The 21,879-nt window shown below is 30.3% G+C and overlaps 2 protein-coding genes across 2 annotated transcripts; one reads left to right on the top strand and one right to left on the bottom strand.

Annotated features, from left to right (window-relative positions):
• Positions 1-1,470: 1,470 nt before the first annotated feature.
• On the top strand, positions 1,471-2,131 carry LOC112690315. Its single transcript, XM_025564286.1, has 3 exons — positions 1,471-1,635; positions 1,728-1,887; positions 1,963-2,131. The coding sequence occupies exons 1-3, from the start codon at positions 1,471-1,473 to the stop codon at positions 2,091-2,093; spliced, it is 456 nt and encodes a 151-aa protein (XP_025420071.1). The 3' UTR covers positions 2,094-2,131.
• Positions 2,132-8,132: 6,001 nt separating this feature from the next.
• Positions 8,133-9,395, bottom strand: LOC112690316 (zinc finger MYM-type protein 1-like). The gene has a single exon (XM_025564287.1). It carries the CDS (start codon positions 9,393-9,395, stop codon positions 8,157-8,159), a length of 1,239 nt encoding a protein of 412 aa, XP_025420072.1. The 3' UTR covers positions 8,133-8,156.
• Between the last annotated feature and the right edge of the window lie 12,484 nt (positions 9,396-21,879).

Consider the following 21,879-nt stretch of genomic DNA (forward strand, 5'->3'; position numbering starts at 1 on the left):
GGTACACTGAAATCCACAAGACGAATAATTTTACTGAAAATAGCTTGTTATTCCCGAAACATTATTTTGCCATAATTTTGAAAGCTCCAAAGTAAAAAATTTATTATTATACAAAAATAGTATAAAATTACGTTAGGTAGAAACTTTTATATATATAAAAATGTCATTGTTTTTTAAACATTTTTGCGTAAAGAGTTCTTTAAATAGAAGTGCGTCAAATAGGAGTTCGACGGTATAATAGTTCCTCTGTTCTCTACGTTTATAATTGTAATTCGTATTATACAAAAACTATCCGTATACGCTACGGTATAATATATATTAAACACGGGTTGACCATTACTGTTCAAATAAGTAAATTGCATTTCTACATAGCAAATAAATACGAAGTTATTATTATTATTTTATTAAGTTACAGTACTGTTATAACATAATTTAAACAAATTTGGATGCCTCTTCCTTATGGATTTTATTAAAACATTTCTCATTGACAAACAAATAGCTTTATTCTACCAAAGTTATTGTTGTTTTCTAAGAGGCTTTTTTTTCAGCAAAAGTTTAACATCAAAAGTTCACCCTAAATTATTAAGAGAATCAAATCTGCTACTATATCAATCATCCACAGAAATATAAACTAATACACCAAGATTATCTAAACCAGAATCGTTTTTTTACGAGACCAACGGAAACATTGGTTTAAAAATACTAAAAAAACTAGTTTAAAATACTAATAGGTATAGAAATATTATTTACCTGTTTCTGTATCTCACCCAATAACGAAATCCCATCTAACCTATGAGTTTTATCCTTTTTTTTTTTATTATTTTTTGTAATGCGAATTAATACATACATTATAAAAAGAAAAATTTGTCTCCAAAGCTTCAGGCTTGGTCAAGAGACAATAGTTCACATTTCTGATTTAATCTTTAAGTATAACATACGAGTGTTGTGTAAAGTATATAATATTTAATAACGGTGTAATACAATATTGTATATAGAATTGAATAGTATTGAAAATTGTATGAAAGATTTTATTGAACAAAAATAAAACACAAAAATTAACCACCTTTGTGCGGGCCATAAAAAATTGCTTCGCGGGCCACATGCGGCCCGCGGGCCGCGGGTTGCCGACCCCTGGTGTAATGGAATATTAATAAAAATTAAATTGTAGATTTTAATTTCAGGTCAAACTAATTAAATACCTGATGATGACCAAACGACTACTATAATACATACATTATCCTCTCCATTTAAAGTTACTAGCATCATAAATAATGCCACAAGTAGTACTCCACAACAATCACATTATAACACTGGTTTGTTTATATTATTATGTAGGTTTTTTATTTCATCAATTTATTATTTGTCTATTATTTTTTAGAAATTCTTGATAAACTAAACCGAAACATATTAAACATAAAATATGATGTGAAATCTTTGAATGAAAAAATTGATAAGCTGGAAAATCTAATAATGAATATAAGATCTAATTCATCTGTATGCACTAATGAAAATGACAATACCCATGATCAAGATTCATTTCAATATATTATCAACAAAAATTTACCTTTGGAAGACGAAGATTCTCTTCAAAGATTTGAAGATAAACTTGTAGACCAAGGCTTTAGGACTCAAATGGTAAAAATGTAGATTTTAATTAAAAAAAAAAGTATTCAACTGTTATTCTTTAAAACTCAAGCTATTCTAAAACAAGTAAATAACTTTTTTAGGTTAATGAACTTAGTCGAATTGTCCGTAATACTCTTCCAAGCACCATAAGATCAATGATGCGTTATCTTTTTAAATATGGTTTTTTACAAACATACCGCTATAAAGGGCAAAAGAAGAAGAAAATATTTTCAACATTAACAACGTTTTCCATTATATTTGGTAAAAAAAAAAAAAAAATTTGCTTTACTTTATTTAAAATAAATATATTAACATCAATAATGCTTATGTTTTTAGATTCTGTGAAAAAAATGAAGAGATACCAGAAGTATGATAAAATCGATGTAGAACAACCAATCAAAATTGTCATTGCTGGTGCTAAGTTTAGAAGAAACAAGCCTTGTCAAGAACAATCATCAGATATTTAATAATTTATGATTTAATAAAATAAAACTGAATTATAACAATGGTGGTACTCATGTTTGTAAATAAAAAATATATTTGTTTTTTTTAAGGAACTCACATAATGAATAATAAAGAGGATTTAAAAGAAAAAATAATAATTTTTTAGTTGTTACTTGTTTGGTTTCCTAAAATTACTTTTAACTATAGCTATTAATTTCTTATTGAACAAAAACTAATATTATAATATCATAAATGTTTATTTATAAATATTTTTTTTTAATGAAAAATTAATATCATATTATGAAGGTTAAAAAATATTTGACTAACAATAGTAAAATATTATTTATATATTGACCAAAATAAATTATTAATAAAATAATTTTAAATTCTTTTGAATTAAATATTTGATAAATAATCTTATAATAATGTCACATAATAATGTTATTATATTATTATTAAATTAATAGTTTATAAATATTACATAAATATTAATAATATAATGTAACTTCAGTGGCCAACCATTATTTTATTGACATTATTATAACATTTTTGTAACTAATTTAATGGATGAAAAAAATGTTAATTTAATTATGTACAGTACACACAAAATATTTATATAATATCAAATAAATATTTTCTTGCTATCTGGGATATCATACTTATTATGGAATTGTATTGATGTGTGAGAATTTTTCGATACATTAAATTGCGATCGAATTCGAAAAGTACGGGTTTAGAGGGTAGGTGTGGGCGATGGACAGTAGGTCATTCGCAGCACGCGATGTGCTTGAACCGGACGCTTACCATTACCGAGAGTGGGAGAAGTCAAGACTATATTGGACATGCAATACGCCCGTTCCACCTCGGGTTATCTGAGCCGAAATCAAGTTTTATTTTTCGCCGAAAGACTGTTATATAGACTAGTGGTCTTCAACCGGTGAGTCGCGACCCAATTTTGGGTCGCGATAAGTTTTCTGTTTAAAATTTAAAAAATTCATATTTATATATGAGACCGCGAGGGAAAGAGAACGCGAGGAAGACCCAGGAAAAGGTGGTTGGATGTTGTGAAAGAAGACCTTGAAAGATTGGGAGTACAAGAGTGAAGGGAAGTAGTACAGGACCGTGAAAAATGGAGAGATATTGTGATGGCGGCCAAAACACTTAGAGTGCCAGAGGAAGAAGAAGAAGAAGAAGAATATTGTAATTTTAAATCTAATACCTAACACATTAAATATGTAACATCTAATAGCTAATAATATTTGCTGTTGAAACCTCAATTTTCAAATAAAAGAAAAAAAAATAATAAACAATCAAATGAAGTGATAGCCCTACTTAATTTATAAATCTCATTTATATTTCATATATCTATAAACTGCATTGTGTTAAATTGAGCTGAGGTGGAGGTATTTCGAGTGAAAACGATTCAGGAAAAATATCGCACTCATTTTTTTTGTGTGTCATTACTCATATTAAAAATTAAATATTTCCTAAATACCTAAAAAATATAATTTTTGATTTATTCAATTATAAAAGCACTTTTAAAATAGCATACATCAAACAATTTTAACTTTTTTATTTGGTTTTCATGGCTAACGAAATTTACATGGGTCGCGAAAAATGTTTGGTAAGAAAAGTGGGTCGCAAGTCAAAAAAGGTTGAATACCACTGGTATAGACCGTGCAAATAGCCCACATATATACGCGCAATATATAAAAATATTTATATTACATTATATAGGAATATAGATTAGGTCACGGCAAGTAGACCGACGTGACGAAAATATTAGTTCATTTCCAGTTCGATTAAAGACCGAAGTCGTAAACTTAATATCAAAATACATAGAGAACCGTGTGTGTGTGTCTGTGTGTACTTGTTTATTTGTTTGTCCGTGCGCACGCCCGTGTTTGTGCATGTGTGACCTTTAAATTGCCTTCTTACACATAAACGAGGGCATGTGAAAGCGACGGTTAGATTAAGAATAAAAAAAGAAAAATAAATTAAAATACTACAATTTTAAAGAAAAAAGTTTTAACGACGAGAGGAACGTCAACAACGATAAAGCTGAGGGGAAAAAAACGTTGTTAATCTAGAGTAAAAGATCATAGCGGGCGATATGAATAATTAAGTGATAATTATGACCAAGTTCTTCTCGTCATCGTCGTTCTTTTTTCACCCTTAGTAGCAGCGTACACATTCTCTACCGTGACACCGAAAAACTCGAGAAAAAATTAGTTTGTTTTAAAACTGGCATTAGTTTCACTCTTTTTTTTCATACTTCCAGATCGGCTGCTACTGCGGTGTTGAGAATCATTCATTATTTAGAATGTCATATAGCTACCACGCGTATAAAGACTTTTTGAGCTTGTTTATCTGTCTTATTATTCTGGGGCTTATCTTGCAGTTTCTGAGTACAGAATTAACAGAGCGTCCTAAAACTTAACTGGTATTTTTCCTCTCTGATACCGAGTTAAGAAACCACTTTTTTTTTTTATATATATATTCATAAACATTTTTTTCCTACTTCACCCCCGTGTGTATACGCTTATATAGTATACAAAGAGGTTAAGCGTTTTATCCACTTGTAGTCCTATATACTTATGTATATACAACTTAAAAGTTATTTTCTAATTATTGACAGTAAACCTTCAAGAATTTCAACCCAGGTGACATAAAGAAAATCGTCTGACGGCCATTAGCGCTAGATACAAACGTGTTCATGAAAATTGCAATTTTTAATTAGTTACAAAACTCCTGCAATATAATGTTGAGTGACGTTTTTTTTTTCAAACTCCCATTTCATTTTATTTGATCATCTCCTTTTCAATATAAACGATTGTCGTTCTCCTATAAACATTAATTGTAAACGCAATATCAACGTGTCCCTGACAATAAAAAAGATTGAACACAAATAACCAAAAGTGATTTTCTTGTATTCATAAAATATAAAATAAATAATTCGATCGTTTTAATTTTTATTTTTTAGTATAAATGGCGTATCGTTTGAATTTAGAAGTAGAATATAAATTTATATAAAAGGATCTCTAAGAATAATTCTATCCCGTCCGATGCACACAATATTTGCATAATTCTTGTTGATGTGTGGATATAATATGGGATTTTCTATTTTTTTTTAAATCTAAACTTTTCAAATCGTAAACAAAACTTTAAATCACATAACTATATATTATATTTATTTCCACCATTAAAAGAAGAAAAAAACCGTGTGCAATTTATCGTACATTGTAGCGTTTCTAAGAAGTTTTTTTTTTTTTATTTCTGTAAATCTTGAGTTTCATCTGAAAAGGGGATTCTTCCTCTTCATTCTTTGCTATTTCCGCACTAAGATGATCGAAATTGTATCATTATCGGCATGGGAGAACATTTAGTCTAGCGCTTGAAATTTTCTTTTCCCTTGCTTAAAAGAAATAATCTCTTTATCGCAACATAATTTTCAATTTTTGACCTATTCTCGCTAACCGAATTGAAACATTTATTAATGGAAGTTTTTAATAGAAACTTTACACTTAACAGCAAAGTTTAGTTCACCAATTTTTCCATAAATGTGTTTTTAATAACTATATATATATATATATATATATATATACTTGATTCAGTAAATGTAATTTTTGTTTATTATAATATCATAGCATTATTACAAACAAAAATGTAAATAGTTATAAATAGTTATTCATAATATTTTTTTCTTTTGGATGCTTGTTTTACATTACAGTTCTGATGCAAAGTATATTTTATATAAATTGACATTTCAGGATGGATAAACGATCCAAGTACGGATTATGTGCTTTCTTTTGAACCACATAAAATTATATTTTTCGCCTATTTTTAAAGATGCTATAATATATTATATTTATTTCATTGAATACATCTCTTTTGCACTTTTTTTACGATTTTAAAGCCATCAATTTTCAGATAATCAATATTTAACCATAATAAATTCTACGCCAATAGCCGGCTAAAAATGACGAATTGTTATTTAACGATGACAACGGTCCAGCGGGTTCAAGTGAAAAGTGATATAGGAGGGAAAAAATCGTATTTTCCACGGGGACACACACAAAATGTTGGTTTGAGTGTTTTTCTATTGTGGAAGAAAAAGTTTTAATATCATTGTGTATTTTTGGTCGTTGTTATAGAAAGATAAATATATTTAGAGCAAGAGAGAGAATGAAAGAGAAAAATAGAGAGAAAGAGGGAAAGAGAGAGAAATAGAGAGAAATAGACGAGGGGAGAATATTATTTTGATAATATTTGTACACAGAATGTAAGAGACACTGGAACGAAAACGTGTTAATATAATTTTAGTAAGTTACAATTATTAAAAACTCCGAGTACCAGACATTGCTTATATGAGAGTAAAAAAAAATACGATCGAAAACTTTGATACGTCAAATAAAGTCCTGTGAACTTTGATTGAATTTCTAAGATTAGATGTATAGAAAAACGGGAAAATATAATACATAATATACAATACGAACGTACGGCAGTTATGATCCACCATATATATTGCAACATATATAATGGTCATTGGTTTTCGGTTTCTATTTTTTGGAAATTTCAAATGGATGGGAGCTGTATGCATGTATATATTATATGGTGTGCTGTCGTTTGATATTCGAAAAGTTTAATTTAATATCAAAAAATATACATCAAACGTTAGCAATAAAACGCAAACAATTTGACACGTCAAAATAATGTACATTCATCTCTGCACAACATAATATTAATAAAACCCACCGCGCTTGCCATATACTGCGCGTTATTTGTAAAACGTAATTTAATTTTAAGCCCTTACGGTTTCGAGTAGACGATGTGCAATCAGCTGCTTTCCATAAATCATCCAAATATTTAGCGATCCTATTTTAACGTCGGATACGCTTACAGTCAGTATAATATAATATAGTAAAGGGCTATTCGTTGTAGCCGTGTTTTATATTAAGTGCATTTGATGTCCGATAACAGTTTACAATAAACGTGTACGCGTCCGAATAACTGCTTTGTTCTGAAGAACGTTCACAAACGATCGTTTTATATTAACAAATGCGTACGACGTAATTCGATGATAATACAATTGCATGTAAGTATTACCTAGGTATATTGTGTGATCATCATTTTAACATTACAGTAATTTTTCCCGAAAAACAATACAAAATTATATTATAAAATTGATACATTTTTCAAAGCACCTAGAAATTATCAATAGAGAGTATTCAGCCGATTTGATAGGGGAAAAAATATGTGTTTACACGTTATACCGTGTCAACATAACAGTAATACCATTGTTTTCAAATAATAATTAATAATTCGCTCGATGTCACGTTCAATTGCAGTAACATTCGTACAATTATTAAATGAATATTTATAATGTGTACGTTTAAATCTGTTATTATTATTGTTATATTACATTTAGAACACAATTTAATATTATATCAATTCGGTTGGAAACATTTGGTAGTTACTAACTATTCCGAACGATCGTTTCAACGAAGCTTAAAAGAACCGACAATATATTTTTGTTCAAGTTATTTGATACAGGTACTCGGCAAAATTATTGAATTGATAATACGTATTCAGAGAACTTTTCAAGTTACAACCAATAAATCATTCCGATATAATTAAACTCAGGGCCGGCCCTAGTTTTTGCGGGGCCCCGGACAAAATAATTTTCAATGTTTTTTTTTTTTTTAAATATGTACATATATTTGATATATTTTTTCCATGTTTTCATTATATATATTATTATTATATTTCTTTCTACCCAGATATATTTAGTATGCATTTCAGTCTAGTTCATATATTTTTTATTTTTTTTTTGTCTTCATACGAGACTTCTCAGTGAGATCCAGCGATCTCCATATACAAACAAAAAAAAAAAAAATAATAAAAAACAAAAAAAATATTATTAGGTATTTTATTCTATTGGAATATAATAAATAATAATTAAAATCAAATATTCTTTACACTGTTTTATCGTGGAAAGTAAATATATAATATACATGATTAATTCTTTTTATCATAATATCATTAACAATTAAAATAAAGTAAAATAGAAATTATCATATTAAAACTTACCTAAACATTTTCTTTCTAGACTTTTTCGAAGCGAAGATGTCGATGAGATGTTTATAGTCGATGGTGGACGATATTTCTTCTTCAATTGATATTAAAGCTAGTTCAGAAAGTTTGTCTTGGCCTAACCGATTGCGCAAATAAGTCTTTATTAATTTTAGCTTTGAAAAACTTCTTTCTGCACAAGCTGATGTCACAGGAATAGTTAGCATTATTCTAAGAGCAATGGTTAGATTAGGAAATGATCCGTGAGTTGTTTTTAAAATATTAAGTGCCTGGAGCGTATTTGTATCTTCGTCAACTAAAGATCGAAATATAATTAGTTCGGAAAATAAATCTAATCCATCTATATCTTTTAAATTATTATCTGTTAAAATTATTTGTAAATCTTTACAGTGTTTTAATATATCATCATTTTCCATTGTTTTCAACTTGTCAATGCGATGTAAAAATCCAAAATTGTCCGAATAAGTCTTCAACTGATTAAAGCGTTTCTCAATCGACTGTATTGCATGGTCAAGAACGATGAAAAAATAATTTGTACGAAACCGATCTTCATTATTTAACACAGGTTCGTCGACATTTTCATAATCGAATAATTTCGTCTTTTTTCTTACTCTTGGATTTTTGAAAGCAACTGCAATATCGGCATCTTCGGCTAATTTTTTAGCAGCAATTTTCGCAAAATTAAACCCATTTTCTCTATATTGATGCAAAAACTGTATAAGACTTTGAACCATTTTTACCGAAGTATTTATATCCGTATTATGATCTTGTAAACTTTTACTCACAATATTTACTTCTGTTAAAATATCATACCAAATCACAAGACTCAATATAAATTCATAATTACCGATTTCATTTGATAGTGAAACAGCCTCACTTTGGGCCATCAAATCATTAACTGTCTCAGAAACTTCTTCTAAAGCATTTAAAATACTTGAGAGTTGAAAACGTAAAGCTTTTACGCTATTTATACGGCTCTCCCACCTCGTTTCTGACCATTGTTTAACCGTGAATATTGTACAATGTTTTTTAATAATACTCCATCGATATGTTGATGCCAAAAATAATGTATAAACACGTCGAATTATACCAAAAAATGTAATGGCTATAGTTGAATTTTTAGCAGCATCACACAGGACTAAATTTAAATTATGGGCAGCGCAAGGAGTAAAAAATGCTCGAGGATTTATATTTAAGATTCGGGATTGAACTCCTTGATATTTTCCTGTCATGTTCGATCCGTTGTCATAAGCCTGACCTCGGCAATTTTCAATGTTTATTTTATATAATTTAAGTTGTGTGATCAGAACTTCTGATAAATTTAAACCGGTAGTAGAATCGACCGTTACAAAATCTAAAAAATATTCTTGTATGGTAGGTGTACTGTATTCATTTTCTTCAATTTGATATTGCGATATATTGTACAACTAGAATGATATCGGTGTCGAAAATGTGTCACGATATCGACATTTTATCGAATTATTGATATCGTTGCCCATTACAAATAAATACTACAAAAACATAAAACTTTAATTCTATGATATATTTTTTTTCAATTAAACTATATATATACCTAGCTCTCATGACCTAAGCGTGGGGCCCTAAAATTCGCGCAGGGCCTAGGACAAATGTCCCAGTTGACCTACCCAAGGGCCGGCCCTGATTAAACTATAAATAATTATTATACCTACTTTACACTTTATAAATTATTAGAATACGAAATTAGAACACAGAAGTGTGAACACCACATTATACACGTTTGTTGTATTTGTTCTTAAAATGATTAACAATAACTTATAAACTTAATATTTTAATAGTTTATAACGTACATAAACTATTTTAATATTATCATAATTATTATTTTTATTACACCCTGTGGTTGTGTTTATGCGTGTAGTGCGTAACGTCAAAACGTTTGTGTTAAAGAAGTTTTAAAGTTTTCCACTTGTTATAGTTTCGTCGAATAACCGAAAAATTGTTAATATATATAAATGTTAAGCTTAAGGATTCTGTTTTGAACATAAGTTTCTCTGAATACAGGCTACGTTATAATAATGTGTATTATGGACATTTCTCTCAACGAGGTAAATAACAATAAAACGTTTTAACGACCTGAGAAAATAATGATAAAAATATTAATAACTGTATAATCATTTTCACGTGGTTTTCAAACCGATTTACGAATAAACGAGTGTTGTTATTTGGCGCATAACGAAATATTAAAGAATCGAGAGAAAAAATATTGTTATATTATTATAAGTGTTATGCAAACATGTCGTATCGACTGCAAGAAAATTTTTTTCTTTCAAATTGATTATTATCTTTAAAAATAACCAATAAATTCATTGACACTTTTCATCGCGTCCCACCCCCCCCCAAGAAGCTCACCAAATTTTCCCTCGCCCTTTCCCCCCCCCCCCCCCCCCCCCCCCTTGGTTCATAAAATTTATCGTCGAAATATTCCTGACACACGCAAACACACTACATACAAATCAGTGATTTAATGGTATGCCGAGTCTGTTCTTGTCCTCGAGCTCCCTTAATCGTTTTCAAAAGTCAAGACTTCAGACGAAATCTGGCTTCTTATAGAATGAGGGTAGGATTTTCTTGGAAAATACGTCGAACATTACCAACGAAATCTACAGATTTATGGCCGTAATAAATTCCGAATCTCAACTTTGTGTCTTTAAAATCTGGGTGGGATTTTTTTTTTTTTTTATATACATTAAATATAACGTGCATGTAGATTGGGAATAGATTTAAACGTAGAATTTTAAACGCCGTGTATCACAAATAATTCTTCAATGTTTGTACGCATAGAAATGAGATACTTTACCACGACGATACGTGCCATCGTGCCAATCGATAATTATTATTTGACTATAGTCACATTAATGCTACGCAGATACGATGCAACACGTGAAACACGATCATTTTTTCTACTCTCGTTCGATCGCAGTACTTTCCGTTGATAAATCCTACTTGAAAAATGTATTTAACAAATAGCATAATTTTTATTCTTACGCGAGAAAATGAGCAGTAAAACGATACAATGATACTCACACAATACACTTACTGGTAAAATTCAATTTTATTTTTCGCGAAAAAAAAATCGTTAAAATTAAATTACCGGAATATAGGTACATCGTCGTTCGAATTGAATTGTATAATCAGTTTGATGTAAATGAATGACGTATAAACGCAAAAAGCGGACATAATAGTTCAATATTATATTATTTTTAGTGAGACATATCGTTTACCATCGGTTCGTAGTTATTCATATTGTGAGTTACAGTTACGAGGTATTATGACGCAGCATTCTAAAATACTTCTCGACCTTACATCCTAATATTACACGATGTTCCTGTAAGGTATATCCTAAAAATGGTTATGACTAGTCATAGGCGTGCGCACGGGGTATGCAGGGTATGCCGCTGCATAGTCTGCGGCTTCATGTGAGGGGCCCAGTGGCGTAGCCGGGGGGGGGGGGCTAAGGAAGCTATAGACCCCCCATGGGCCGTGTTTATATAAATAATGTATCTTGACTATTTAATAGAATCAATGGATGCTCGTTTTAATCAAAGGCTTATTGATGTTATGCCACTTGAATGACTTATTCCGGCCAATTTAAATATGTATGACGATAAAAATATTATAAAAACTGCTAAAATATATGTCCAAGATCTCCATGATGATACCTCATCTACAATCAGAGCTAACCTGTTCATATGGAGGCAACAATAGAGTCAAAATACTATTCCAAAACCGAATTCTGCTCTTGATTCACTCTCTCATCACACCAATCTTCGACCTAACATTAAAATATTTTTACAATTATTCGCCACGTTACCAGTTACCTCTTTCACTCCAGAAAGAACGTTTTCAGCACTTAATCGCTTAAAAATTTTTTTAAGAAACACCATGTCGGAAAACAGACTGAATGGGTTAGCTATGGCTAATATAAATAAAAAAGAGTAATTCGATGAAAATGAAATAATAACTGAATTTGTCATAAATTCGCCTAAGAAGATGCAGCTGTCAGAGTGGAGCAAGTGACTGAACACTGAAACTAAAATTATTATTATTATTATTATAAATTATATATTAATAAATATTTTTAAAACTATACTAAAGTGCTTGAATTACGTTTAGAAACTTGGTGGTAGATGGTGAGGGGGGGTAAGGCTGAATTCTCATATCCTCTCTTACCTTACTTATCCAAAAAAGTAGTTAGCCCCCCCCCCCTTTTAAAAATCCTGGCTACGCCACTGGAGGGGCCCATATTTATTATTAAATTAAGAAACTTTAAATTTAATTACCGCCACAGGAAATTTAAATCAATTAAAGCTTGATAGTAATGATATTTCAATATTGAAGGAAAAATTTAATTTGAATACTACATTTGAGTTTGAAATTAAGCTCATTACAAATATGTCTGATAGAACTTCTATTAGAGAGTTATCAACTAAAACAATTGTAGTATGGCTGAATTGGTTATCAGAAAACGACCAGAAAACAATATTTTCAAACTTCAATAAAGCTTTAACACAATTTGCAACAATACCTGTGACAAGCTGCTCGTGTGAGAGGGATTTTTCTAAATTGTCTATTGTAAAGTCTAAACTTAGAAACACTATGTTACAAGAACGTCTTGATTCACTGGTGTTAATATTTATCGAGCAAAAGATGGCATCAGAAATCAATATTGAAGATGTAATAGATGAATTCAAAGCATGTGTGCCGATAAAAAGAAGACTTGAACTTTAGATTTTAAATACTCTCCATAAAATAACAACATTATAAATATGTTAAAATTATTCAAAAGCATTCAATATAGTACATACTTGATCTTAAATAAATAATAAATTTTTTTTTAATAAATATAAATCAAATTTCAAACTACTTATTTCTACAGTGCATTGTTTAATATTCTACTGTAAAATTATGTGTGATTTTAGATTCTAAGGGAAGTAAAGAAGCTACGTAGTATATATGCAAAAACTTAGATTGTAACTTGAATCTTATATGCGTTAAAAGAAAATGCAAATAAATTAAGGGAAGATTAGAAAATTTATTTGTGAGGGGCCCTATATTTCTTATTGCATAACCTGCGAATAAAGTCTGCGCATGCCTATGTGACTAGTTAAAAACAGCCTTTTTTGCGAACAAACTCGCCTTTATATAGTCGTATTAAATGTATTATTATTATTATCATTCTTAATTTCCACCAAAGCCATTGGGATTTTATAAGAGAAATATATATGCAGCCATAAAAAAAAAAACATTCCGTGTGTTGGTTTTTTATATTTTTAAAAAAATGTACTTTTTTTTTCCATCAGCATGAAACGTTGAATTGATAACAATAGACGAATTTCGTTATCGAAAAATTCAGTCCTACGACTAGAATAAATAATTTCAAGCTAGTAGGGTTTGAACGGGTTTTTTCAGGTTATAGTCTAATTTATGGAGTTTTCACTTTTTCTTTTTTATATTCCATTAAAATTAAACTATTTAAATTATGAAATAAAAAATGAATGTTATGTTATATATAATTTAACCATGTACAAATTGTATTCTTTATTTGGTATATGTAACTATGGGGGGGGACAACAAATTGTAAATAGCATCCCCCTCCAGTGTTGATTTATCAAAACCGCCACCGGCGTCGATTATTGTATTTGTAATAAGACGCGTGATTAGGACATTGCCGTTACGACGATACGAACGAGTAATATACTTCGTTTTCCGCCGTCACGATTTCGATTCGTGACGACATTGCCGCGATCGTTCATCAGAAACGTCCGGATCGATTAGAAATATTATCTATCTATTCAAATTGTTTACAAATTACTTCGCTCGGGAGTACCAGAGAAAAAAGTTTTTTTTTTTCCCCGGTGACGCAAACAACGTATAATAATAATAATAACAAAATATTAAAATATTACATTTTTATCAAGCATACAAGCAATCGTAGACCGAAACGTGACGGACGCTAACGGAATATAAAATTAAAAAACTGAAGAAAAACATGTATAAACGAAATCGCACCATCGAAACAATTTTTAATCGACAAATTAATCAACACTTTTGTGTATTGTTTAATCGAAACTCTTTAGAGTTTTCGAATTTTGTCAAATTAAATTTTCCAACGCTTATGTACGTGTGATGTCAATTCTCAAATAGTTATTCTTTTTTTGTTATCTATAACTTGTGAAAAATTATGTATTCAGTTTGCATGCATCAAGTATACGAGTTGAATGTTTTTTCGATTTTTTAACAAGAAAGAGTATTCCTGATTTCGGTCTTGCTGGAAAAATGATAAAAATGAAATGATTATCATAAAAGTGTATTTTACATTGAACTAAGACGAACATCTGAAGAGTATTAAGTATATAACGATTTCAAGTGTTGAATCAGAAAGTAACAAATTTAGAAAACTGTAGAGAAATTCAATAAAACCTATCTCTATTTACAACCGTTCAGGCAAGGTTTTCTGTCTGGAAAAATAAAAATAAAAATGAATGATCCGAACAATCGTTGTGGTCAAAATCGTGTGGACAGACATAAAAATTATCCGAATATAAAAAAAAAAAAAGTTAACACAGCGCACAGTGGAAATAAGCAAATGAAAATAGTTGGTCAAAATTTAATATTTTGAATTTGAAAATATTTAAATAAAGATATTATGTTTTGTATAATACCCAAGGCATATAAATATGTAAAACTTATTGCAAAATATTATAAGCTATACCTCGTATAAAATAATAATCGAAGTTGAAAAAATATAGTTTTTTTTTTTTCATAAAAACTATAATATTTTGTCAATAATTAATTTAAATGGAAACATTTATCAATTTATTTATTTTATTTATGTTGAATTAGTTACAAAGACAGTATTAGATAACTCAATTATGAAGTTACAACTGATATTAACCCCATATGTGAAAATCGAAATGTACAATGTTATAAATAATATGGTAATAAACCTGTTCACTTTTATAAACATACATATTTAATTAACTTATTCATCGAGTTACACGACGAAATCAACACTACCACATAGACTATAATCTACTGATTATAAAAATATCATCATTAATTGTTCATGTTTTTCTTTATTTTGTAGTGAGAACTTGAAGTTGAAAGCCATTATTTATTACATCGAGGCACTCAACGTGTTAAGTTAATAAAATTAATTAACTTAACTTTTAACTTATTAACTCGTTAATGCCTAGGCTTGGGTATCCCGTAATAAAAGTATTAAAAAATATAAAGCATAGGTATCATACTAGAAATTGTAAAGAGTAAATATCAGGGCTTTAAATAGATTTCAAAATCAATTTCAGATATCGATACAAATCGTTAAAAATCTTTTAGAAAATCAAAATCAATTTCAATATTATTAATGGTTGGAAATGATTTTCAAAATTTATATTGAAATTGAAAAAAAGTAAAATCGATATTTTATATCAAAATCAAAATCATTTTAATAATTAAAACGATTTTAAATCAAATTAATTTATAATTCAGTAGCTAACATGTCTATTTATATTGTCAATTCGTAGACATTGCCATATTTGGTAATAATATTGATTATACATGATAATAAATAGCTAGTACTTACTTTATTTTCTTAGAATACTTACGATAAGGAATCAGGGTTCGACGAGCGATCGTTGTTTTTATACACACTAATTATTCTGTATAATATACTATATATATATATATATATATATATGAATATATATGAATATATACATGAATATCGATATTCGAAATCAAAAACAAAATTACAAATAATAAATATCAATATTTAAAACCAAAATCGAAATTAAAAAAAAACTATTATCAATAATAAAAATTGAAATTAAAATAGAAATTTTTTATCTTGATTTCAAGCCATGGTAAATATTAATATATATAGATATTTGTCTATGATTATTAATTTTATCAGATCCAGTAATAAGTAGCTTAAGTAATAGTAATAATAAGAAAAAAAACTTTATATCCATTTTTCCAAGGTATTGTTGCTTGAAGTTGAATGTGAATGTAATTATAATAGGAGCAGTGGAGAAGATATATCTATTTTTATAAGCGTATGTATTTGAATATTTGAAAATTAAAAAATTATTTATTAATTGAAAAATTAACGTTGACTTGTATATTTATATGTGTTCCTCTTTCAAAAAAAAAAAAAAAAAAACTAATAAAATTATTTAAACCGGATCTTTTTACGAGACCTGAGAATTTTTTCTACGAGGCATGTTATTGAGCAAAAAATCTGGACACGTATTGAATCAGAACTTTGGTCTACTATTTTCATTTTTTGAACCATTGTGCGGCGGTACATTGTTCATTTTTTCAACAAAATTACATTGCGCATTAATTACGGACACCCGTTTACGTGCGCACCGTGCAGGCGCGCACTTGGAATTACGAGTGACCACCGCCCGGACTGGTTCGTAAATCGTCGAGGAGCGCCGTTAGTGCGATGATCAAGTTTTATCGTCAGCGATCGATTTGACGGCATGATATGTGCGTATGTGTGCATGGATTCATGGTACGCCGGGGTGCTTTAGTTCTTCCCGACACGGACGATTTCGACGTGTTTTTTTATTTATTTACATCTGAGTACGTAATTGATCGGTATACATGAAATATAAAAACATTATATACATTTGCATTTCCATCGTTGTTACAAGTTATGTAATTATGGTTTTTTTTATTTTTATCACTATTATTGGATACGCGTAATCGAACGATATTCGTCTCGACAGTCGGTCATAAACTGTATGCGAACAAAAAAATAATACTTTATTAAGAGAAACCCGTCTGAAGGGATGGGATTAATAATTGATTCGATTATGAACACGCTGGAGGATTGAGTTGTACGAGGGAAAGTAAATGGAACAAATAAGTGGAACAGATACTACTAGGAATAAGGCGTATACGCATATGTGAATTCATCGCCAACATTCAGCGTTTCCGCGACCGCATTATCTAATTAATAATCCTTGAAAATAAATAACACGCGTTGGTGTTCATTAGATTAAAGAACCGATAACACCGCGGCCCTGTGACGGCGAGTCCATTTACAGTCGGTTCGACGTCCTAAAAAAGACCGTCGCTGTAGTCTGCTGCTTTGGTCAACTTTCTCAACCCTAAAATGGGTCACAACGACCCGGCGGCAGTCATCTTCGTCAACTTGGCTATCATTACGTCCTAACACCTCTGGCGTCTACCAGAAGTTTTCAATTTTGTGTTTCTAAGCGTGATATAAATCCAAGTATAAATATTGAGTGAAGTTAGCCGACTGGGGCGATTCCTTGGCCGCTGGCATTATGACGCGGGAGACGCAATACAACACGATATGGACGATTTTCAACTCAAGGACAACACGTAACAACTTTTTATAACATCTCGAAATTTAAATGAAAAAAAACAAAAGGAACCAACAAACTTTTCATTTCAATTATAACTTTTAATCTTATCTCTTATCCACTGGTCCATATTACATATTGCATAATTTCAAAAATAATCATAAAACAAATACTTTCCATGGCCTAAGAAAATTCACCGTGCACGAGTCATATTATAATTACTATTATCATTTACATTGAGAAAAAAATCTATACCGAAAAACAAATAAAAAAATAAATTAAGAAACATAAAATCGTGTCACTGGGTTATTTTATAATTATCAAATCTTTTTTCCTTTGTATCCGAATGCTAAATTCTTATTTTCTAATATAATTATTGTCAAAATGTATTTTATTCTGGTTCATTAAGACAAAATGACAAAATATACCTACGTTATCATTATTTTATATAATATTCCTGTAATCCCCAAAGCAATGTGAAAAAAAATAAATATTTCTGTAAAACATAAAATATATAACCGTATAAAATATTGTATTTTAACCGGTCTCAACTCTGTTAATTTAAATCCATACTTCTTCGTTATCCTATAACTTGGATGTATTATACACTATAATAGTGGCTCATTATATTGCATATGTATGCTCATAGAAGTCTTAATATTATACAACAGTCGTAACGGTCAGTGGTCGATCCTAGCGAATCGTCGAAGAAATAGTACCACTGAATCACTAATATGATTCACATCACTATGAATGAAACATAAACGTTGTTATAATTTTAAGATCACTACGTTGCGTTGTAGTGGACACAGGATTCAAAGAAAAATTTTACGAGTGGACGTTTGGACAAATGGATATTTTGGCCGTTAAAATTGACGTTATATATTCTCTTATATTTTCTGTTTTACATTTGTTTTATTTCATAGAGTTGTTGGATAAGAGAACGTGTGCACTTTTTAAAAGGTAACAATTTATTTGGTTACGTAAAGTACAGATTGCATACGATGTACATGTAATGTAGTTATGTTCAGTGGCGTAAATTTAATTTTATTGTGGAGAGGGGAGAGATTTTACTACATTCGTATTTTTTATATTAATATCAAACATCTATTTTTATACCTTCTCGAATGCAAAATTAATGTTTTTATGATTTTATCATAATTGACAAACACTACATTTTTACGAACGTTAAATTATTCAATATGCGCATATTTTTCATTTTAATAATTTCGAAAAAGAATTTTTTTTTCATCTTTAAGGGGGTATTTATATAGGAACCCTCTCACTTTGTCATTCGTACACCACCCCCATGTATGATATTGATCCGGAACGAGAATATCGAACATCGAAAAACGATGAAAACCGTGTCAGTGCATATACGAATCCGTCATAGAAATACAGCAAATCGTAATAAATAAATATGAATGGCGTCCTGATACCGAAAAGATTATAACGAAAAATCGGCTCGTAACTTGGCCGAGTCCGTGAGAGCGGGTCGGCTACCGTCGCGGTAACCGCGAAACGATGTTCGATGCTGTCACGGTTGCGGTTACTGAGCACCATCATCACATGCATCGTCGTGCACTCCGTCGACGTCAATTTTTCGTGGTTTTAAATTTTTAACCGCGAGTTTGCATGTAACGTTCGTTCGTTACATCCACACGAGTTAATCTTGTGAGTGTGTAATCGACGTGCGCGTAACAATATATTTATGCAAATGCGACCCACCCTGCTATGACGACGCCGTGACCCTGCTACGTTATACGTTTTATACGCTAGAATGGGTTTTTCATAAAAATAATAATACATGTCGTATTGTACGCGACGTTTTGTTTTATTTTTGTATTTTTAATTGTTGTCAAACAAATGTAGAGAGTGTAGATAAAATGAAAAAAAAAACCAAGTATTCGGTTAATGAACAAAATTTTTTTTTTCCGCTCGAGTTCCACGTTTTCGTACACTCGTATACTCCTGTTTCGTACACGCGGAATACGAATTTTATCTATACATAAGCTTCCGGTATTTACAATATTGTTGCTGCCGGTGTATTAACTTACTTTTCGTTGATCACTGACGGGTGCATAAGATCAAAGTTGTTTTGTTATAGTCGGGTCGATACTTTGTTTCATAGTTACTACCTAACGATGTTCACAGAATAAACTGAAGGTGATTTTAAATGGTATAACAACCTTATGTACGTTTTCTTAACCTGATTTCAACGGTGTAGCATAATCTTTATAAATCGTATGGTAAATTTAGTTTATACTATTCATCAGTGTATATATTATGATACTCAATATTTTTGTAGGACGAGTATAATTTATAAGATGTATAATAATATAAAACTTTATCTGCAGTATAATATTCTTAAAAATATCGATTTATGTGTAATGAAAATTGTGTTTATCATTTGTCAATATTTCTTTTATCATTATTATTATTATTATTATTATTATTATTTTTTTATTTAAGAGAAATTATACAGTTTAAACAAGTATAGTTCAGTATAAGAGCTAAAAGAGTGAAACTCAAATAACAATATAAATAAATATTTGCATAAAACTATTTTAATGATAAATACTAAAATTAAAATTGCATAGGAATACTTGAAAATAAGATATTGTCCGACTACAGCATTTCGGGAGATAGTGCATTCTCAATAATTAAATTAAAATTCAGTATCAAAAAGGACTACGTTATGCGAGCGTGTAAATAGTATATATATTGTATACGTTTAAATATTGTTGAACGAGTAATCATATTTTTTTAAACCGCACAGAGCTTAGATCACATGTACGAGACACGTGGAATCGACCAAAATGGTGTGTATAGTATAAATAATAATATTCGCATAACAGAACTGATGCTGCTAAAATGAGTAGAGGGAATGCCGTCGCTTTTGAAGTGGTGCGAGCGCCAATGGTGCAACCAGTATTTATACAAGAGGAGGGAGATTCAAAAAAAACATTTATTTATTTACTGTTTGTCTGTTATTTTCCTGAGTATATACATTATAAATACATCTCATTACTTTACTATTATGCAACTATTATGATATAATAGATTATTGACAATCGTTGATTTTATCTATTTATCAGATTTGTCGTGTTTGACGAACTCTACTTGTTACCAACTCTAATAATAATTCTAATCAATAAGTTTTGATGAAATATTCTTACACTAAAAAATATAAAATTAAAATAAATATTATGGCATGAGCCAAGGGGTTCCACGGGGCCCACGGGGTCCACCCCCTAGGTTCGCCACTGCCGAGCGCTCGTAAAGAAGTGAAGGTAATTGAGTGATAATAATATCTCTATTCTGCATTGGAATCGTGATAAATAATATTTCTGTTCCTATTAATTGCACTACCTCAACTATCTATCAACAACACTCCAATACCCTGGTCCACTCATGTCAAATATCTAGGAGTCACCATTGGCCACACATTAAACTTTTCCCAACACGTTCAAAATATAACCCAAAAGGCAACAAAAACTCGCGGCATGCTACTCCCGATCCTAAACAAACGAAGCCCTATCCCAACGAGAAATAGGATAAACATACTCAAAATGTATATAAATCCAATACTTACATATGCAGCCGCTGCCTGGGCCCCATTCATCACCAAGTCACAATGAAAGAAGATCGAAGCCGTACAGACAATTGGTTTAAGAACGATACTGGGCGCTCCAAACTACGTAACAAATAGAGTCATCCTCTCCACCGCCGATTTAAAACAAATTAAATCACAAATTCACTCCCAAGCCACCTCTTTCTTTCACAAAAACTCTCTTTCAAGATTTAGACACATACGACAGCTTGGGCGTGAAGAACAGCCCAAACCCTCTCGAACCTTCAAAAGTCCAAAAACACGTCCCATAAATTGGGTTTCAGAAAACCCAACCTCTTAATCACATTCAAACAAAAGCCATTACCTAAACATCCACTACTAGCAAAGGCACAAAGCCTGGTATAGAGAAGACCCTTGGTCGTCCACTAAGCAAAGCAAAGCAATTAATTGCATATTAGTTATGAAAATGGTAGATGGAAAATGATATTATAAAAATCATGTTATTATAATATATTATTGCAAAACTCTGGAACGAGTGGAGTGATTTCAACTAAACTTGATGTACGACTTACCGAAATAATATGGGAAAATACTGCCATGGTTTTACAGACCTAGCCCTCTTGGCTTAGTAATGAAAAGGATAGACATGTACAAGTAATCAACTATGACTGATATCAGTGTTCGATATACATTGATGTCACAGCCGCCGAGACCAAACCGATCGTTTTTAAAGTTACGTTCTGTTGAACAGGTATAACTAAT

Source organism: Sipha flava, unplaced genomic scaffold (genome assembly GCF_003268045.1).
Source record: "Sipha flava isolate LNK unplaced genomic scaffold, YSA_version1 49_pilon_pilon, whole genome shotgun sequence".
NCBI lineage: Eukaryota > Metazoa > Arthropoda > Insecta > Hemiptera > Aphididae > Sipha > Sipha flava.